Genomic DNA, 20,225 nt, shown 5'->3' with positions numbered 1-20,225 from the left:
AAGGGGAGAGATGGAGCTGGAGGAGGAAAAAGAAGAAGGGAGGCGATGAGAAGACGAGGGTCCTGTTTTTTGGTGTCTTAGAGGGGGGTCTTGGAATGGGCGGGGGACAGTTCTGTTTGCTTACACACGGGAGTGATGGAGGATCAGAGAGATTTTGGAAAGCTGGGTTTGGGAAGAGTTGGATCTGGGGATTGTGGTCTCTGGAAAGACTTGGGAGCTGGGGAGGGAAAGAAGGGGGAGGAGTCCCCAGAGTTTCGGGGAAAACTGATTTGGGTTACAGTGTGTGACAGATTGGGGACGTGCGTGGGAAGCCCCAGACCTCTCCCTGTGCTGTCCCGCAGCCCCTCCATTTCCTGGGGCCCAGCGCGGGAAGCTGATGGTCACAGCACAGTGCCAGGACTGCCCCACCACCGGGCCGACCAGCGCTGGCTGGAGTGGGTGGGTGGGAGCAGTGGGGGGAGAAGAAACCCGCAATCCAATTCCCTGCTCCATTTAGGCTCCACAATTAAAGGCAATTACTCTGCAGTTCTCTAATCAAATGCTCCCGGCCGAGCTGCCAGCCGGGCAGCCATGTGTAGCTCCCGCAGCCAGAGGGAGAGCGGAACCAAGTCACATGGCCTGTCAACTCCCACGGGGCGGGAGGCTGGGCGTGTACAGGTGTGTCCATGTGTATGCACTCATGCCCTCGGAGCTTGGGAGCAAGGGGTGAACACACGGAATGGGGAAAGTGTGCAAGAAGTGGGTTCAGAGCTACTTTGTTTGGGATTCACCGCCATCCAGGAAACTTATATGCGTACATGTGGACGTGCCTGTCCCGTAGAACCTGCCTTTACGTACCTGATGCGTTCAAGGGGGAATTGTACCTGGCATAGTTGTACACATGTGTGACCTCACGTTGGCTACATACACAAGTCCAAGTAGGGGTACGGTGGTATATTCATGTCTCAGGGATTGAGGGGGACCGTGGCATCACCACAGCATGTGTCATGGATGTGCCACCCATTGACAGGGGGCTGGGGGCAGGGGAGCACTGGTAGAGATGGTTGAGGAAGAGCCTGGGACCTGAAGTGCCGAGGCTCAGGATTTATCCCTGCTCTGTCCTTAACTCATTGGGTGTCCTTGGGAAAGCGACTGTCCTCTCTGGGCCTCAGTGTCCTCGTCTGTAAAATGAGAGGGTTGGACTAGTCTGGTCTCTAAGGCCTTTACATAACACTGCGCCACTTTCTCTGCTTGCTGAGCACCTCAGTTCCTGAAACCCATTCCCATGGGCCACGGAGGGAGGAAGGAATCAAGGGCGAGCACGTGGCATCTTGGAGGGAAGGGGCTGAGGCTGAAGTGGGACAGGGGCTGGAGGGTCCGCCTTCCCAGCCTTCAGCTCTCTCTCTCCGGCCCGTTGCAGGGTGGGAGTGGGAGCCTGGGAGGCTCGGCCTCTTAGTGGAGCCCTCTCCTCACTCATCTCCTTACCCAGTGCCGCTTTGGCTTTGCCAGGGACCCAGACCCGCTTCAGCCAGGAGCCAGCCGACCAGACCGTGGTGGCTGGACAGCGGGCCGTGCTCGCCTGCGTGCTGCTCAACTACTCGGGGATCGTGCAATGGACCAAGGACGGGCTGGCGCTGGGCATGGGCCAGGGCCTCAAAGGTGAGTGGGCCATGCGGCCAGCCCAGCATCCAGACTACCCCATCTTTTCATCCCTCCCTCACCAACAGAGACTCCTGGACCCAACATCCCTTCGTTCCTCACCACGTTTCTTCTCTGTGCTCTAGCCTCCCCTCTCCCATTTCTGTGTGAGTGAGTCAGTCTCCCTCCCTCTCCTCCCGAGCTCTGTCTCCACTGCTTTCCAAAACCCACAGCTCTGCCTTTCCTCCTGGCTGTGGACTGGCTCATGAAAGGCCAACGGGAAGCCTGAGAGATCAAGAGAAACCAAGAGACCTTTACATAAGAGAGCTTCAGACAGACAGACACCACAAGGGGAGCTGCAGGCAGCCAGGCGAAGCAGGAGGTGCTGGGAGACTCCAGAGCTCCCCTGCTCTTGCAGGGGGAGGACACAGTAACTGCTATGTCCTGCAAGTGTTTCATGCCAGGCTGGCTTTGCTCCAGCCTCTCTCCTGCCCCATGCCCAGGCAATGTCCTCTCAGTGGTCACAAATTCATTTTAATATCAGCCTGAGCACTTTATTTATTCATTCATCAAGCCTTTATTAAGCACTATGGAGCCACTGCGGAAACAAACATAATGTGCTGGGGTGGGGAAACCCTCCTATATTCCAAAGCAAGTAAAGATACTTTTTGGAAAGGCCGCCTGGCGGAGTGGATGGGGAGTCAAGACCTGCCTCTGCCACCTCCCAGCTGAGTGACCTTAGGAAAGCCACTTCACCTCTCTGGGCCTTAGTTTACTACTGTGTAAAACAGGCATAATAGTCGTGGGTCTGCCTGCCTCATAAATGCGTTTGCGAGTTTTGAACCAAGTGAGAGAATACACTTTGTGAAAACACATTGCTCACTGTAAAGCAGTGTAATGATGAAAGTAGGGAGGGATGGTGTATTTTTATTCTTATTGTTGTCCAGGGCTTGAGACTATTTGCTGTGGGTTCCGTGTATTAGAACAGGTAGGGGAAATTTGTCTGTATAGAGCAATCTGTCTGAAGGAAGGAGATGGGGCTGGCAGATCTATTGATGATAGAAAGAGAGAAACAGGGAGAGAGAGAGATCAATAGATATGGGTGGGGACCACCAGAGAGGAGGACAGAGTGTGAGGGGGTGGGCAAGAGCCTGGAGGATGGAGGGTGAGGGAGACTGGATTGCAGAGGCCAGAGGTTCACCTGCCACAGCCGTGGCTTCTGCAGGGGACGGGACTCTTGGTTTAGGGGCTCCTTCAGGGAGCTGGCAGGACTCTGCCTTGCGCATCCCTCCCTAGGCGAGTGATGGTGAGACCTTAGCCTGCCTTGGGCTTCCCTCTGGCCCTGGTGAGCTCATGTCTGAGCTGCGATGGCCTATATTTCTTAACGCCCACACACCCTCCTCTCTTTCTCTCCTTTTCTCCCTGCTGTCTGCCTTTTTTTTTTTTTTTTTTTTCCTCTTTCTTTCCTATTATTATGAGAGACATTTGTCTGCAAACAGCCTCGGAGATTTCATCTGCCTCTGCTCAGCCCCCTCTTCTGCTCTCCCCCATCACTCCTCCTGCTTTGTGGCTCCCATCCTCACTGTAGGAGGTTGTGACATCACAGTGTCTGCATGGGGACCTCATCCTCGTCAAGGTCCCCTGGGGGGGGGGTGGTCCCAGGAGAGGGTGGAGGGAGGAGTGCTGGCCCTGGAATGGGATGCGGACCCTGACGTGGGGAGAGGATGCACCCTTCGGGGGAGGGTGGTCCAGGTCGATCCCCAGGTTGGGGCTGGGCTCACCTGGGCTCGCCCTTTCTGTTCCTGCAGCCTGGCCACGGTACCGGGTCGTGGGCTCTGCAGACGCCGGGCAGTACAACCTGGAGATCACAGATGCCGAACTCTCTGACGACGCCTCTTACGAGTGCCAGGCCACGGAGGCCGCCCTGCGCTCCCGGCGAGCGAAACTCACCGTGCTCAGTAATAACCCCCGACATCCTGCAGGGCCCCCAGCCTCCTGTCTCTTTCTCTTGGCATCCTGGCTGTCCCCCCTTCTCCAGTTTCCTCTTTTATTTCCCAGCTTCTCCCTCTCTATTCCTGGCCTCATGTCTGCCCCCACTGTCTCCCTAGCTTTCCCTCCCCAAATCCTTTAAACTTCTTCCAAAGCCAAGTTCAGATAGAAGAGGAAAAAATGGGCATGTGGGCACCCACTGCTGGACATGCAGACTGTGTGAGCTCTGGCATCCTCTCTGCCCCTGCCTGTGCCCAGGCCACGCAGGGACGGGGCTCTGCCTTCTGGACACAAAGCTCTCCCCACCAGAGTGGGGGCATATTGGGGTGATGGGGACTGGGCCTCTCCTGGCAGATGGGCTTGTTGGAAGCTTCTCCCTTCCTCTCCCTCTCAGCTGCCTCGGAGCCCCAGAAACTACCCGCTTGGCTCCTTTTCCTTGAACTCAGCCCCTCTTCCCTTCGCTCCCTCCTTTCCCCCCTCAGCACACACCCCTTCTTTTCTGCTTCACCTCGAGCCCTCCTCAGGGAACAGGGGAGCAGGACTGGGCTTTGAAGGCTGAGAACTGGGGGGTGGGGGCGGGGGGGGTAGGCAGGGGTCCTGGCTGAGTCTGCAGGAGCTGCTGGAGGAGTGCTTGTCTCGGAAGCCGAGCCCCCCGGCTGCTGCCCATGGGATACAGAACAGATGTCCCTCTATGGCAACACCCAGGGCCATTTGCATAATGAGGGGATTCTCTCCTGCACGCAGTACGGAATGAGGCCAGCTCTGACACGCCCTCGCCTCCCCTGTTCCGTGCCTTCTCCTCCCTGGCGGTACCTCCAGCTCCATCAGTCTTTCTGTCTCCCTCAAGCTGGGCCTCTGCCTCTGCTCTGCTTGTCTCCGGCCTGGCTCTGTCTGCCTGTCACCCTCTTTCTTCCTCTTTGTCATCCACTCTGTCCCTTTCTTTTTTCCTGCCTCCAATTGATCTGTCCTGCTCCCTCTATTTTCTCTCCCCAGTCCTGAAATCATTGAAGTGGGGGACACCCCCAGGAGGGATGGGAGAAAGGAGGGGGGAGCTGAGGTGAGTGAGTGTAGACACAAGGCATGTTCTTACTTGGGGGAGAAAGGTGAGAACATGACAAGTCATCTGAGTGTGGTGGGAAGCGGTCTGGACTGGGAGTCAGGAGACCTGGTCCATTTTGGCACCACGACCCTGAAGAGGTCATAAGCTCTGGACAACAGTTTTCTCATCGGTAACATGGCATAATGCTGCCAGCCTTTTCTTAGCAACTGCGGCTTTGCTGCTCCCTGAGCAGGGAGTTGTAAACTCCGAAGGTCTGGGCAGATGTGAGGTGTCAGAGTAACTGAGGACTGGAGGGACCCGACAGCCAGTTTCTCTGGATGTAAAGACCCTGAAGGACTAGGACTCAGGGCTGGTGGATGACTGGCTTTTCCTCTCCGGTGAGGACAAATGGGAAGACTTAACAAGGAGCAGGATGGAGGTTAGGGAGCAAGAGTTAGCTAACCACCAGGGGTAGGCATGGGATGCCAAGACATCAACTTCCACTCCTCATTGGAGAGTGTATGAGCCCCGACGTTCGACCAGGCATTCCAAGGGAACGTGAGATTCTTAGGAGACCTTCTGTCTTTTTCCCTCCCTAACTGCTTTGGCTTGGATCCTGGAAGGTGCTACTTCTAGACTGGAGAACTTCCATTCTAATGAGGGGCCCCTGATACTCTCCCTTCCCTCTCCTACCCCAGCACAGAGACGGAGAAATAGAGAGAGATGAGTAAAGGCCAACCAAGCCCGTAGATATTCCAGGAACTTCATAATGGCATCCAGTGCCTTGGTTCAATCAGGGAAGGCTTCCTGGAAGAGGAGAATATCGATGGGAACCCCAGAAGGAGGAGTACCTTGTATACAAAAACTTGCGAGCCAGCGAGGGAGGAGCAGACTGGCTTGTTTGCAGGGCACAGTCAGTGTTGAGGGTGTGGGCCTTCATAGCCTGTCTGAGTGATTTAGGTGGATGAGGGGGGCAGGAGGAGGCCCCAAGAGTAAAAGGGATGAAAGATGAACCCGGCTACTCCTTTCCCCTCCCTCCCCCTCCTTGTCTCTCCGCAATTCTCACACTCCCTGCCTCCTGCAGCCACGTGGAGGCACTGAGAAGGCAAGATATTTATGCATCCTCCCTGCTCACCTGCTTGCGCACAGCCTTCGTTCATGGCAGCCTGGGGCTCAGAGGCGGGGCAGGGCCGAGAGCGGGCTGTGTTCACTGCTTGGAATCAGCCTCCCTGTACACGGCCAGCCTCATCACCTCGCCTCCCCTGTAGCCATGCCCCTCAGTGGCTCACCCAGACCAGCCCAGGTCACAGAATGGCCTTTCATTCTTCCTTCCTCGGGACTCTGAGAAGCTGCCTCCCACTCCTTCGCAGATGCGGACGCAGGCATAATATATATCTACAGATCCACGGCTCCCTCATTACTCACAGCAATAACCGCTCGAGTGCAGTGGTGATGGGCATGGCTCAGGGTCGGCGGGCCTGGTCCGTATCCCAGCCCTGACGTTCAGCTCACTCTCCCGTCTCTGAGCACAATGGCCTAAACTCCCTGAGCCTCAGTACCTTGTCTGTAAATGGGGGTTAATGGTATTTACCATGAAAGGATTAATGAAATGTACTTTGTGGTGAGGATGAAATGAAATCGTATACGTGAGGCGCTTGAGCTGACATGCGGTGGGCGTTCAGTGGATGGTGGAGATGCCGTCGATCACGTTACAGTTTACAGTCAGCTTCATATCCTTGGTCTCCTTTCACCTTCACTGTAACGACTCTGGGGGACAGATGTCAATGTGTTTTTTGAATTTTACAAACAAGGAAGCTGAGGCCTCAGACACATGTACATATTGATATACAGACTTAAGTCACAAATCCTAAAAATGTGTTCATAAACATACACAGGGACACACGCCTAACTGAGCATGGTCGTGATGGATAAGCAGACACCTCAACAGCCTTATTTTCCTTTTTGCCCCAGATACGAAGAGAAAGGTGGGCTAGTGGCAGAGGTGACAGGTGGGCGGCCTTCCCTGAACAAAGGGCGAGGGTCAACGTTACAAGGGAAGGGAGAGCCAATAGAAGGAGAAGCCTTCCCCTCCTCTGCCCATCCAGGACTGTCCTCCTGGGGTGTGGCAACAAGGTGTGACCTTGGAGGGGCCCACGCAGACCAGGAGACCCCGAGTGGCGGCTCTTTATCCATTTCTCTCCTTCCCACCCTGTTTGCAAATCTGCGCCCACCTGGCATTGGAGCCAGGTACACCAGTGAACAAAGAGGAAGAGCCCGGCATTCAGCGATCATTCACCAGTCAGGAGTTGGAGGCACTAGTGCCTCTTGTCCGAGCAGTAAAGTGAACACACTGCACACGTCACACGTGCCCTGCACACGATAGTCCATATACAGCCCTCATCTGGCCTTCATGAGGGCCCCGGGAATGAGCACCGTATGTCTCTGTTGAAGAAACTGTGACTTGAGGGCCTCACCCAAGATCACATGACAGATGAATAAAGGTGCCAGGATTTGAAACTGGGGCAGCCTGATTCTACAACCCATGCTTTTCACACCCTCCCACTCTGCATGCGTGAGTTGAGCAGAGTACTGGGATGGGCTACAAGTGGTTCCTCTCTCCTAGAAACCCCAGCATGGAGACTGTCATTTCATAAACTACAGGACAGCCCTGCCCACAACTGGACTCATGGGCCTCCCAGGGTCTCCTCTCAAGGGTTCCCTCGGAAAGGCCCCTCTGAGTCTTTCTGGTCTTTCCCAGCAAAAAGCAAACAAAACCCTTTCACATTGCTGGCCAATGAACATGAGGTGGACCAGAAATCAAAATTATAATCCAAACACTTCTGCCTTTATTTCCTCAATCACTTAGCCACTAATTCAGCTAATATCCCCCAGGATGTGCTATCAACCAACCTCTGCACTAGATCTTGAGGCTTTAAGAGAAAATAAGAAGCAGCCCCTGCTCCCAGGGAACTTGCAGTCTGGTTCACCTGAGCATTTAGAAGCCTGTGGGAATAGGACAGGGAGAGGCCCTCCTATTTCCTAGTATCAGACATCTGATTGATTCAATTCCTTAAGCATTTAGCCAGAGCCTGCTTTGGTCATGTTCTAGGCACTGGAGACTGTATAAATATTAGTGAGATGGAGCTCCTGCTTTTTCAGGGATGACAGTTTGGGTTGGGGAGGGGGCATGGATAATCATCTTAAGTAACGCAAACACAAGGTAGATAGTGCTCGGAGCTCCAAGTGACTGGCTGGGAACCACCAAGGTGGTGATGGAGGGGGTTGCGGCATGGAGGGCCCTGTGCAGCAGCTAGGATGTGAACAGGATGGACAACAGTTCAAGAGAAGCTCTGAGGGAAAGAACAGCAAAAACGCGACGAGGAGATGCGAAAGTGCAGGACTTGGCCTGAGGAACCCTGCACGGCAGGCAGAGATGCTTGCAACTCATGCCCATGGCAGCCGGTAGACATGGAAGGTGTTTGAGCAGGGAAGTGGCACAGTCTGACCTGCTCTCTAGAGAAAATAACCTGCCAGCGTGATGGATGGGTTAAGGCCAGCAGGGACTGGAGGCAGGGAGTCCATTTCGGGGGTTGTTGTGATAGACCCCCTCATCTGGCTGCCCCAGGGCAGAGGCGCACACAGGAGGGAATGGACATAAGAAGCTCCGTGGAGGTAGCCACCTTTCTGTGCCAGGCCCCCCAGGCCACAGGAGCAACAGATGCAGTGATTATAAATTAGGGGGTAAGGATGGTCCTGCCCTGCCAAGGGGTGGACATGCAGAGGGAGAGATGCCTCCAGGGGCAGGGGTTTTGGTCATATGGGCAGTGTTGGCTGCATCCTGGACTGACTCTGCTCTGCTCTTCTCCACAGTCCCCCCGGAGGACACGAGGATCGATGGTGGTCCTGTGATTCTGCTGCAGGCAGGCGCCCCCCACAACCTCACGTGCCGAGCCTTCAACGCCAAGCCTGCTGCCACCATCATCTGGTTCCGGGACGGGACGCAGCAGGAGGGTGCCATAGCCAGCACGGTGAGACCCTGCCTGTTCCCCCAGATGCTCCTGGGCCACATCCCAGTGCACCTTTCCTTTCCCACATGGATCTGACCACAGACTCGGGGGGAGACAGATGTGAACAGGGCCCTCAGAGACCATCTGGTCCAATCCTCCCATTAAATAGTTGGGAAAGTTGAGGTCCGGAGAAGAGAAGTGAATTCCCAGGTTCACAGGGCCAGTCAACAGTTAGCAGAGACTACGAATAATACTGAAAATAGCTACATTGATTAAGCCCCTACTGTGTACCAGGCACTGTGCATGCTAAGATCTTTATGGACAGTCTCTCTTAAACCTCACAGGAGTTTCATAAATTAGGTGATATTTCCAACTCACAAAGAGTGAACTGATGGTCAGAGAGGTTGAGTGACTTGCCAGGGTCACAAAGCTGACATGCAGCAGAGCTGGGGTTTGTGCCTGCATCAGAATGTGGTCTCTCACTACTGAGCCCCTCGACTTTCTTCCCCCAGCCTCTAGTTGGTACACGTTCCCCGTCGGCGCAACTAAGAGCTTGGGGAGGCAGGGATTATGTGTACATGTTATAGATGAGGAACCTATGGCAGAGAAAGACATCAAGTGACTTGCCCCGGATCACACGGCAAAGTTGACGGTGGAGCTGGAATTAGAATCCAGATCTCCTGTTTGGAGCTCCTCCTGCCAGCTAGGGACAAGCACATATGTACCCAGCCCTTTGCTAGATGCTTCAGGAGACAGTTCTCATTGAGGGGAGAGAGACTGCTCACGTGTGTGCCTCGGAGTGTGTGGCCCCAGGGAGTGAGTACCCGGATTAGCTCTGCCCTTGACTCTCTGTATGACCTTGGACAATTCACTTGTCTCTGGCCTTCGTTTCACCCTTTGACAAGCAGAAATTCGGCTTCAGTGGTGCTTAACTTTTTCACTACCAAGAACTCTGTTATTTTTTTCCTCTAGGGCTTCATGTTTTGAATATTTTGGCAACCAAACAAACTGATTGGTTAATGGCCATTTGTCATCCACCCCCCTTTTTTATACTCTTTAAAGACACGATGGAGCTTTGAAGCAGCAGGAGGGAGCTGGCGTTACTGCACTGGGCTGGTGCTGTTCTGGTACCACATCGGGCCCAGCAAGGATGCCTATATTGCTGTCAAACTGTGGGCCCCTACTTTGCTTAACAGTATGGTTTCCCTTAGGCAGTGTACAATATGGAAAACAGCCCAAGTGTTCCTATGATCATGTCCAGGGACCTCAGGTTGGATATCACTGAGCTGGTATGAGATTTTGAGCCTGTGAGTCCCTTCCCTGCCCTCAAGGAGTTTACGGTCTAGCAGGAGAGACCCAGCACTGAAACACACATGCACGGTGCCTAAGAGGCAAGGCCGGATGTGACCAGAGCGGTGTGGAGGACAGACTGCCTGCAAGGGGCACAAGTTCAGGCTGGGAGAGAGTCCTGAGGGCTGGGATAGCAAAGGAAGACTTTCCAGAAGAGGAGGGACTTGGGTTGGACTCAGGGCATTCCAGGAATGGGACTAAAAACCATGGGGAAAACTGTACAACACACAGAGTGAACTCTAATGTAAGCTATGGGCTTTCGTTAGTATTGGTACCAATGTTGGTTCATCAGTTGTCACACATGTATCACACTAGTGCATCATGTTAATTAATAATAGGGGAAACTGGGGGGCCAGAGAGGAGGGTATACAGGAACTCTGTATTTTCTATTCAACTTTTCTGTAAACTTTAAACTTCTCTTAAAAAAATAATAAAGTCTATTAATTAAAAACTAAACCAACCCAAGCCTGGGGAGGAGGTAGGGGCTGGGGGAGGGTTGAGCTTCAGCTTAAATACCCCTCCAGCAAGCCAGCTCTGAGCGGGTCACCCTGAGAGCAGAGGAGGGGGCTTTTAGCTTAACCGTGTCTCCCACCCTTGTTTCCCCCACCCCAGGAACTGCTGAAGGATGGGAAGAGGGAGACCACCATCAGCCAGCTGCTCATCAACCCCACAGACCTGGATATTGGGCGTGTCTTCACCTGCCGCAGCGTGAACGAGGCCATCCCGAGTGGCAAGGAGACGTCCATCGAGCTCGACGTGCACCGTGAGGAGGGTCCTGGGGAGGAGGCAGGGAACGTGGGGTGGGGGGAATGTGCACCTTGAGTGGCATCCTGGGAAGGAGCCCGGGAAGGGCGGGGGGCAGCACCCTTTGAGAAGCACAGAAGAATCCCCCAGGCGCCCTGGGACAGATGCTCCATTTCTTTGTCGTCTTGGATTCCCTGGTTTGAACTCTGAGGGCTGGTAGAAGAGGCATCAGCTGTGAGCCAGGCAGTTCCCGGGTTTAAACCGTGTGACTTTGGGCAATGACATAATCTCTCTGAGCCTCAGTTTCTAATTCGGTATACGTGCAGAAAATAAAATGCAGGCCTACAATACCTTATCAGAAATTTTAAACCAAAAGTGCTTGGGTGGCAAAACCTGAACCGAGGCTCTTCGTAGTCTTTTATTTAACCCACTTAATTGGAATAGCTATACATTTCTCTGCAGATGTATTAATGCGTGTGTCTGTGGGATATTGCCCAGACTGTGCTGGGGGTCTTACACAGTAAATGGTCTGTGCCCACCGTTACCTTTCTAACACTCGAAATATCCCAAATTCTGAAACACATCTAGTTCCAGGAGTTTCAGATAAGGGATTGTGGACCTGTACCTGCTTCTCAGGGTTGTGAGCATTGAGATATAGTGTAAGAGCATCTAGCATGGAGTATGCTACTTGGTAAGTGCTCAATAAATTCCCACTCCCCAGGGAAGGGTGGGAGAGTGGCAGTGATTGGAGAGATGCCCCACCCCCATCCCGGTCAGTGAGCCTAACGAGCCCACACTGACGCCTAGTGGTCACAGTTAGTCAATACACCTTCTGACTAATTTGTCCCTCTGGTATCATCCTTGGTCGTCACCTTAGCCGGCCCCTAGAGGCTCCTGGAATAAAGGTGAAGAAGGCTTATTTATTGGAGCTGGTACACTGCAAACTCAAATTCCCAGGTCACCACACGGGTGAGGTTTGAGTGTGTGAGCTAGAGAGAGAAAAAGAAATTTGAGGGACAGAAAAGACCCTGACTTCCAGTCCTCTGCTTTGCAGACCCTCCTACGGTGACCCTGTCCATTGAGCCACAGACGGTGCAGGAGGGCGAGCGCGTCGTCTTTACGTGCCAGGCCACAGCCAACCCTGAGATCCTGGGCTACAGGTGGGAGGGGCAGGGGCGGGGCACATTCTGGGGAAGGATACTGGGAGGCCCTTGAGGCCAGGAGTGGGGGTGCTGAGGAGGACAGGCCACTGGACTTGAGTGAGAGGGCTCCAAGACCTGACCCCGCTCTGTGTTGCCTGTTCCCCCAGGTGGGCCAAGGGGGGCTTTCTGATCGAAGATGCCCACGAGAGTCGCTATGAGACGAATGTTGATTATTCCTTCTTCACGGAGCCTGTGTCCTGTGAGGTTCACAACAAAGTGGGGAGCACCAATGTCAGCACTTTAGTCAATGTCCACTGTGAGTAGCTGCAGGGCCGGGGGTGGGGACAGAGGGCCGGGGCTTTAAAGGGCCTGGGGTGGAGTTGGGGAGGCTCCATGAGGCTGAGGAGGCGTGGGGAGGAGGCAGGACAGGAGAAGGAAGAGGAGAGCGATTGGAGCTGACCCCCAGTGAGACTAAGACCCTAACGGGCTGTTCTTTTCTACCTCAGTTGCCCCCCGGATTGTAGTGGACCCCAAACCCACGACCACGGACATTGGCTCTGATGTGACCCTCACCTGTGTCTGGGTTGGGAATCCCCCCCTCACCCTCACCTGGACCAAAAAGGACTCAAACATGGTAAGAAGCTTGCTGCCTCTCCGGGACGCTGGGAGGAAGGAGCCTGGCCACAGGCTGGGGAGAGAGGGGGCAAAGGAGATGCAGCATTATTTTTCAACTTGAACCTGGGCTATTTCTAAGTTCTCAGGATTTGGAAGAGAAGGACGGTGCTTGCAATCAACCCCACCCTCCTCGGCAGACAGCTGGCCACTGCAGTGGCAGTGGGAGGGACGTGATGACCTGTGGGGTGGGAGGGGGGCAGGGGGCCTGAGTGGAACTGTTGTGGTGGCAAGAGACCTGGTAAAAGAATGTTGCATAGGAGGGTGGAGCAGCTGGGATGACTCACTAGAGAAAAGAAGGCTGAATTGTGCCGCTCTACAGCGACCTGCCTTGGACAGTTTGGGCCACAGTTGCAAAAAAGAGGGCTTTCAGAGTGAAACTTCCTACCTCATTTGGCTAGAGAAGCACTAGAACAGATGACCAGAAGCGGCTGCATCCTCTGTACAGAATGATGGCAGCCTCACCCGCCCTCTTGAGCCTCCACCCACTTTCTCCCCGCTCTTATAGAGATGATGTGTCTAAGTGCCAACCTATTTAGAGTCAGGGGATGGACCAGATAGACTCGGGACCCTGTTTCCCTTCTGGGAATTCACTTGTGGCCCTTCCTGCTTTCTTTCCAATGCCTCCAATGCGGGGGCCCGCACGGATCTAGGGGCCCAGGCCTCCTGGCTCCCCACCCGAGGCTGCTCTCTCTGCCCAGGTCCTGAGTAACAGCAATCAGCTGCTGCTGAAGTCGGTGACCCAGGCCGATGCCGGCACCTACACCTGCCGGGCCATCGTGCCTCGGATCGGAGTGGCCGAGCGGGAGGTGCCACTTTATGTGAATGGTGAGTGGCCTGAGGGGGGCGAGGGGCCTGTGAGGGGGGAGGCGGGCACTGGAGGTTCCAGCTGGCCCTGACCACATCTTCTTGCTTCTTGCAGGGCCCCCCATTATCTCCAGCGAGGCCGTGCAGTACGCTGTCAGGGGTGATGGTGGCAAGGTGGAGTGTTTCATCGGGAGCACGCCTCCCCCAGACCGCATTGTGAGTGCTGGGCCTGGCCTCGGGCCGGCAGCCGCTTGCTTCTCTGCTTCGCTCAGCCTCCTCCCGCTTTCCCCAGGCCTTTCCTGTGCCCCGTGCAGAGGGACTCTGTCCCTCTGTCCCTCTGTCCCTCTTCCTGTTCCAATGCCATCTCCTCTCTTACTTGTTGTGTGACCCTGAGCCAGTTACTTGTTATTTGGAAACCCAGTTTCCTCATCCATAAAATAGGGGCACTGATCCCTACCAAACAGGGTTGCCATGAGAAGTGATGTGACCACACGTGTGAAAGGCCGGGTGGGGCCTCCCTGGATATGCTGTTAGTTCCCCTGGGCTTTCACTCCTGCTGTTTCCTCTCCCTCGTCTCCTCCCCTTTCCTCAGCCTCCCGGTCTCTTCCTTGCTCTCTCCTCTGCCTTCTGCCCCTCGACCCTGCCCCCTCAGTTCTGTCCCACCCTGTCAGCCCCTCCTCTCCCTTCTCCTGCCTTCCTCCTCCTACCAGCCCCCATGCCGTTCTCCACCCCCCTCCCTCTCCCCCACATCATGAACCATTAATTCCTTCCGTGACCATTAACCGTCAAACCCCTCATCATATTTAATGACCATTTGGCTAACTCCAGGGCTGCCCAGGGACACTTCATTACCATGGCCACCTGGGCAGTGGGCGGCTTGGCTCCCAGGGGGCTTTCCTTGCAGAGCTAGGAGGACTGATCCCTGGAAAGGAGCCAGTTCTCAGTGGCTCTCCCTCCCTCGGGTTCCACGCTGAGGGAGGGGACACAAAGGGGGGGTGCCCCGGCTAGGGGGTCGGGGAATGGAGGAGCCTAGGAGAGACAGCTCTCCGGTGCCAATTCCCACTCATTATAAGGGTCTGTGGATGAGTCTCCAGAGCCAGTGGGCTATGTAGGGCTGGCTGTGGGGTGGTTAAAGGTGAGGTTGAAGGTTAAGTTATGTTTACTTAGCATCTCAGACTATCAATCAGAGCTGGAGGAAAGCTGGAGCATTGTCTACCTCTAGCCTGGTCCTCTCCTTTTATAGGAAACTGAGACCCAGAGAGGGAAGGGGAGGCTACACAGGGCTCGAGGGGAGAGTCAGGCCTAGAGCCCAGGGTTCTTGGCTCTCCACCCAGGATTTGTTTTACCACATCAGGGGTCCCACATGTTACTTCATTGGATCAGCTGGGGTTGTTACAAAAATAGAGATTCCCAATAAAAGAAGCCTGAATTCTAACTTGGAGAAGGTGGGTCTTTGGGACAGTAGTCTACCGTCTTCTTGGTCTGCTGGCTTTCCAAATAAAATTGCTCTCCCCTGCCCCAACAAAAACAGCAACAACAAAATAGAGATTCCTGGGCCTCTGCCCTGGAGAGTCAAATTTAGGAGATAAGCCCCGGGAATCTGCATGTTAAAGAGTGTCTCTGAGCGTATTTGAATGGTCCTAACACATGTTGCAGGCATGTTTGGGAGCCGCTGCTTCTCTTAGACCGGAGGTTTGATGCCAGGGTTTGAGGCAGCAGGTGCGACTTGGGCTTGTTGCAGGGCAAGTGTGGGGCTGGGCTTAAGAGCACATGAGGTGAGGATGTGAGGATGCCTGGAGGGTGGGCCACCTGCCTCTTCCTCATTCCATCCTGCCCTCCCCACCCCAGGCATGGGCATGGAAGGAGAACTTCCTGGAGGTGGGGACCCTGGAACGCTACACGGTGGAGAGGACCAACTCAGGCAGCGGGGTTCTGTCCACGCTCACCATCAATAACGTCATGGAGGCCGACTTTCAGACCCACTACAACTGCACAGCCTGGAACAGCTTCGGCCCAGGCACAGCCATCATCCAGCTGGAAGAGCGAGGTGACAGCAGTACTGGCTGTGTAGCCAGGGTGCAGGGCAGCCTGGGGACTCTGCTCCCTCTCCTCTCTGGGGGCACGGCTCAGAGAGACAGCTCCCTCCTGGGCCTGCCCACCAGAGCCTGGCCTTGGTGCTCAGCTGGAAAACCCACTCGCATTTTTAAGCATTTATGGAGCATCTGCTATGTGCCAGGCGCCCCCTCTAGGAACTGCAGGGACAGATGTGAACGAACACAGTTCTTGCCCTCCGGGAACTTTCAGTTCAGTGGAGAACTTACAGAGTGGTAGCAAATGACTTCAGATGGAGAAAAATGAAATGATCTGTGAAAGGGAGTAACACTCCCTACCTCACTGGGTTGGTGTGAGCGTTAAATGAGAAGATATTCATGAAGTACCTGGCATAGAATAGGTGCCCAGGAATCTTCGGTTCCCCTACCTCTTCACGAATCCTTAGTCTGGTAGGAGACACATATTCCCTCCCTTAAGGCACTTCTGTGTGATGAAAGAGGCATCATGCCTTTGACTTTTTTGGAAACTCCCAACTCTGATGAGGAAAAGAACCACCCCCCCCCTCTTTTTTTTTAATGAGAACTAGCCATTTGACATGGGAGATGGGGAAAAATAACTGGGGTCCCCTTGAGTCTTTCTTAGCTGAGGACACTAGCAAGAGCAAGGGGTTGGTGGGGAAGAACAGAGTAGTAGAGTGAGGTTGGACTCTGCAGGGAAGGCTCTGTGGAGAAGAGACTTACATGGATCTGATCCATCCAGGACAGCCAGGAAGGGAGAAAAAGCTGGAGACAGGATTCCTGGGTCCTTCTCATCTCTGGGGAGCAGGGGGGACCAAGCAGAACTGTTTGAGCCCTGGGAGGGTAGGTCCAGATGGAGCAGTCACAATGGTGTGGGTGGGGAGGGCAGTGAAAGAGGTCAGAACACATGGCAGATGGGAGAATGTGGGGACAGCTGATCTCAGACAAGAGCCCAACCCAGGAAGGAGAGACAAGCCTCACAGACAGGTGGGCTGCAAGAGAGGGACAGATGGACCACCAAGGCCAGGGTCAAGTTCATCCCAATTCTGATGAAGCTGAAGCACAAGTCTGAACCCAAACAGTGCAGACTTCCTCTCAAATCCCACCTTGACTTTAATTGAACACAGCTCAGCTGAAACATAAACCTGTGCACAATCCAGGGGGGCATGGAGCTCGGCTGTCCTCACCTTCAGCCAGCACTGAGCTCAGATCCTCCGTGTGCCCCCATCCTCACCCTCCCCCTTTCCTTCCCTCATCTGCAGAGGTGTTACCGGTGGGCATCATCGCCGGGGCCACCATCGGCGCAGGCATCCTGCTCATCTTCTTCTTCATCGCCTTGGTGTTCTTCCTCTACCGGCGCCGCAAAGGCAGTGAGTATGGGCCCTGCTCAGGCCTCAGCCCTCCTGGGGGTCCCCAACAGGCAGGGCCTGGGAGAGGTGAGGGGGTTGACAGCAGCGCTCCCCAGGCCAGGTGGGTTCAGAAACAGCCTCTGCAGAGGCTGGCAGAAAGCGTCCAGGCTGCTTTTCCTGTCCCAGGTCGCAAAGACGTGACCCTGAGAAAGCTGGACATCAAGGTGGAGACAGTGAACCGGGAGCCACTCACGATGCATTCTGACCGGGAGGACGATACTGCCAGCGTCTCCACGGCAACCCGTGTCATGAAGGCCATCTACTCGGTGAGGGTCCGCTCCTCCCTGGCCCAGCTCTCCTCACACTCTTGGGACCGGCTCCACCCCAGCTCAGCAATACTGTCACTCTCTCCTCCCTGTCATCCTCCCTTGGTCCTGCCCCCTCCCCCACATGCTCACACGCTCATACACATACACACACACACGCTCACACACATACATGTGCACATGCACATTCATAAACACATTCACGTGCCCACGCCGCTCCCCAGGCTAATTCCCTCCATTAGAGGACAGGCAGGTGGGGCCTGCACAGGCTTCCTTCACCCCAGCCTCCGCCCTACAGAGTGTCAGAATTGGAAACCCCTAGAAGTTTTCTGGCCCAACTGCCTCATTGCTCAGATGAGGAAAGAGCCCCAGAAAGGGGCAGGGACATACCCAAGCATTGCATGTTACCGACAAAATTGGTGCTAGAACCCAGGTCTCTGGCCTCTTCCCACCACATCCCAGAGCCTCTGCTGGGAGAGGACACAGAGTTCAAGTCTGCCCATGACCCCAGACCCTTCCCCTTAATAGGTGACCTCTGGGTGTGGGGATAGGCTGGGCAAGGGAGGACAAGGGCAGGGTGTCCGTCTCCTGATGCCCCACTCCTGCTGCTCTGCAGTCCTTCAAGGATGACGTGGACCTGAAGCAGGACCTGCGCTGTGACACCATCGACACCCGGGAGGAGTATGAGATGAAGGTGGGAAAGCGGGAGGGGCCGGCGCACGGGGGCTGGTGGAAAGGGGGGCTCTGAGGGCCTGCAGGGTGGAGGTGAGGGCAGGTTTGGGGAGGAGCGGTCAGCAGGTTATTGAGGAAACAGGAGGTGGGGAGCTATTGGCTGAGAACCCAGGGCAGAGCCAGAGAAGGAGGCCCAGAGGGCCATGACGCGATGACACCCTTCCCCCAAGAGAGACTCCCCTCGTCCATTCTCTTCTCTCGTTGCCCCCCAGGATCCCACCAATGGCTACTACAATGTGCGTGCCCATGAAGACCGCCCGTCTTCCAGGGCAGTGCTCTATGCTGACTACCGTGCCCCCGGCCCTGCCCGCTTCGATGGCCGCCCCTCTTCCCGCCTCTCCCACTCCAGCGGCTATGCCCAGCTCAACACCTACAGCCGGGCCCCGGCCTCTGACTACGGCCCTGAGCCCACACCCCCAGGTCCTGCTGCCCCAGCTGGCACCGACACCACCAGCCAGCTGTCCTACGAGAACTATGAGAAGTTCAATTCCCATCCCTTCCCCGGGGCAGCAGGGTACCCCACCTACCGACTGGGCTACCCCCAGGCCCCTCCGTCCGGCCTGGAGCGGACCCCGTATGAGGCATATGACCCCATTGGCAAGTACGCCACTGCCACGCGATTCTCCTACACCTCCCAGCACTCGGACTACGGCCAGAGATTCCAGCAGCGCATGCAGACGCACGTGTAGGGCTAGAGCCTGGCCGGGGCATCTCTGCGGGGCAGAGGAGAAGGCTCTCACAGCTGTTCCCTGATATTCAGGGGCATTGCTCGTTGTTGCTCCCGTCCTGGACCAGCCTTCCTCCTCCCACCATGGCAGGCAGGGAGCAGGTCTCCCGGAAACACCCCGTCCCGAGGATGGTGCTCTGTGCATGCCCCAGCCTCCTGGGCCTGCCCTTCCCTCTTCTTCGGGAGGATGTGTCTCTTCTGACCTGCACTCTCGCCTGGCCCCAGCCTGGGGACGGGGAAAGTGAAGGTTGCGGAGAGCAGAGGGGGCACTTTTTAGCATTCCCTTTCTATCCCACCCCTCTGATCTCCCGTGAGTAGACAGGGGGTCATGTGGAGATGAACAGGTTTTGGCCCAGGGGGCATGAAGTGTAGGGGTGGGTGGCTCTGGTACAGATAAGTGGCCAGTCCATTTGTCGTCTGCCTTCATACCTTGGATGCATCTCTCCCTCCTTGGGACTGCAGAAAGGACCTTGGATTTATTTTAGTCCTGGCACCAAGTTCAGATCCAGCCCTCCTTCAGCTGGGAGTAAAGTGCCAGTCATCCTGGCTGCCCATGGGGACACCTGTCTGTCTGCCTGCAGAGGGATCCAGGTATGTCCTGTAGTGCTGCCCCCTTTGCTTCTCCTCTGTGCTGGGCCGGCCAGATAAGCCAGGGGGTCGTGATGGAGAAGGAAAGGTCAGGAACCATGTCCTGAGTCACTAGCCAGACAGCAGTGTGCTATATAGCAGTTTCCAGAACCCACGCTAGAGTGAGCCCCCCCAAGCCCCCTCCCCTCCCCAGTCTGCCCCACTTCCTGGCTTTAACTCTCTAGCATGCCTGGGGAGTGGTGGGGTGAGGGTGGGAGTGCTATAGGCTATTTTTCAAAGACAACAAAAAACAATAAAGACCTCATTTGGAGAAAAAAAGCAAAAAAGCTGTAGGGAGTCCCCCACCCAAATACAAGTCCCAGTGGAAAGGAAAGGGGGCATCTGTTCTTCACCAGATTCCCAACACCTTCCATTACTCTTTCAGTCTCGAAGTGCTTTGAATCCATTTTTAAACATTCAGGCGGTGAGACCTGTCGTCCGATGGGCGCTGATAGGACAGGGAGGGGGCCTGGCTGTCAGGCTCTGCTGTCCTACCCTAGGGCCAACCAGCTGGTTAGAGAGGCCACCTTCCCGGGGGCATGGGAGATGTTCTCTTTAGACGGGTTTTGTTCTGTTGTGTCTGTTTTTTTCTTGGACCAATCAGATTCCTTCTTCAGTTTCAGTGCCTTGAGTGTCCAGCTTCGGTTGACCGGCCCTGGGTGGGTGGCTGCGCAGGGAGCCGGTATTGTGAGCGCAAACTCACTGCCAAGTGTTGCAGAGTTTAGGGGACAGACGGGTGAGGGGGCCTGGTAAGAGGAAAGGCGGACCTGGTAAGGTCACGCGGAAGGGCACTGCAGGCAGCCACGGCCCAGGCGGCCCCCCACGCCCACCCTCACCTCCATCTACACACGCCGCACGCACGCCTGCACATGCATTCCGCATTCTCAGCCGCCACCTGACCAAAGAGAACCGGCGCTCCAAAGAGAACTCCCTCCCCTGCCCCGGCCTCCCCTTCCCAAAAAGCAGGGTCTGCTCTTCCCCTTGAGCGGGCGGGTCCTCCGCTGCAATCCCCAGAAAGCGCTTTGCCC

At 55.4% G+C, this 20,225-nt stretch overlaps 1 protein-coding gene across 4 annotated transcripts in view; it reads left to right on the top strand.

Annotated features, from left to right (window-relative positions):
• Positions 1-19,819, top strand: part of KIRREL1 (kirre like nephrin family adhesion molecule 1) — a 96,906-nt gene extending 77,087 nt beyond the window's left edge. For 3 of the 4 annotated variants that reach the window (XM_061183258.1, XM_061183256.1, XM_061183260.1), the window contains exons 2-15: positions 1,489-1,638; positions 3,426-3,575; positions 8,516-8,673; positions 10,615-10,765; positions 11,801-11,906; positions 12,056-12,204; positions 12,395-12,522; positions 13,214-13,388; positions 13,483-13,583; positions 15,216-15,414; positions 16,699-16,806; positions 16,972-17,111; positions 17,728-17,805; positions 18,056-19,819. In XM_061183258.1, coding sequence (XP_061039241.1) covers positions 1,620-1,638; positions 3,426-3,575; positions 8,516-8,673; positions 10,615-10,765; positions 11,801-11,906; positions 12,056-12,204; positions 12,395-12,522; positions 13,214-13,388; positions 13,483-13,583; positions 15,216-15,414; positions 16,699-16,806; positions 16,972-17,111; positions 17,728-17,805; positions 18,056-18,532 — 2,139 coding nt within the window. In that variant the 5' untranslated portion in view covers positions 1,489-1,619 and the 3' untranslated portion in view covers positions 18,533-19,819. The remainder of the gene's footprint in view (positions 1-1,488; positions 1,639-3,425; positions 3,576-8,515; positions 8,674-10,614; positions 10,766-11,800; positions 11,907-12,055; positions 12,205-12,394; positions 12,523-13,213; positions 13,389-13,482; positions 13,584-15,215; positions 15,415-16,698; positions 16,807-16,971; positions 17,112-17,727; positions 17,806-18,055) is intronic. The other variant, XM_061183257.1, reaches the window with a different exon arrangement.
• Positions 19,820-20,225: the final 406 nt, after the last annotated feature.

Source organism: Eubalaena glacialis, chromosome 3 (assembly GCF_028564815.1).
Source record: "Eubalaena glacialis isolate mEubGla1 chromosome 3, mEubGla1.1.hap2.+ XY, whole genome shotgun sequence".
Classification (NCBI taxonomy): domain Eukaryota; kingdom Metazoa; phylum Chordata; class Mammalia; order Artiodactyla; family Balaenidae; genus Eubalaena; species Eubalaena glacialis.
Note: the sequence above shows the minus strand (reverse complement) of the source record. Positions and strands in the feature narration are given on the sequence as shown.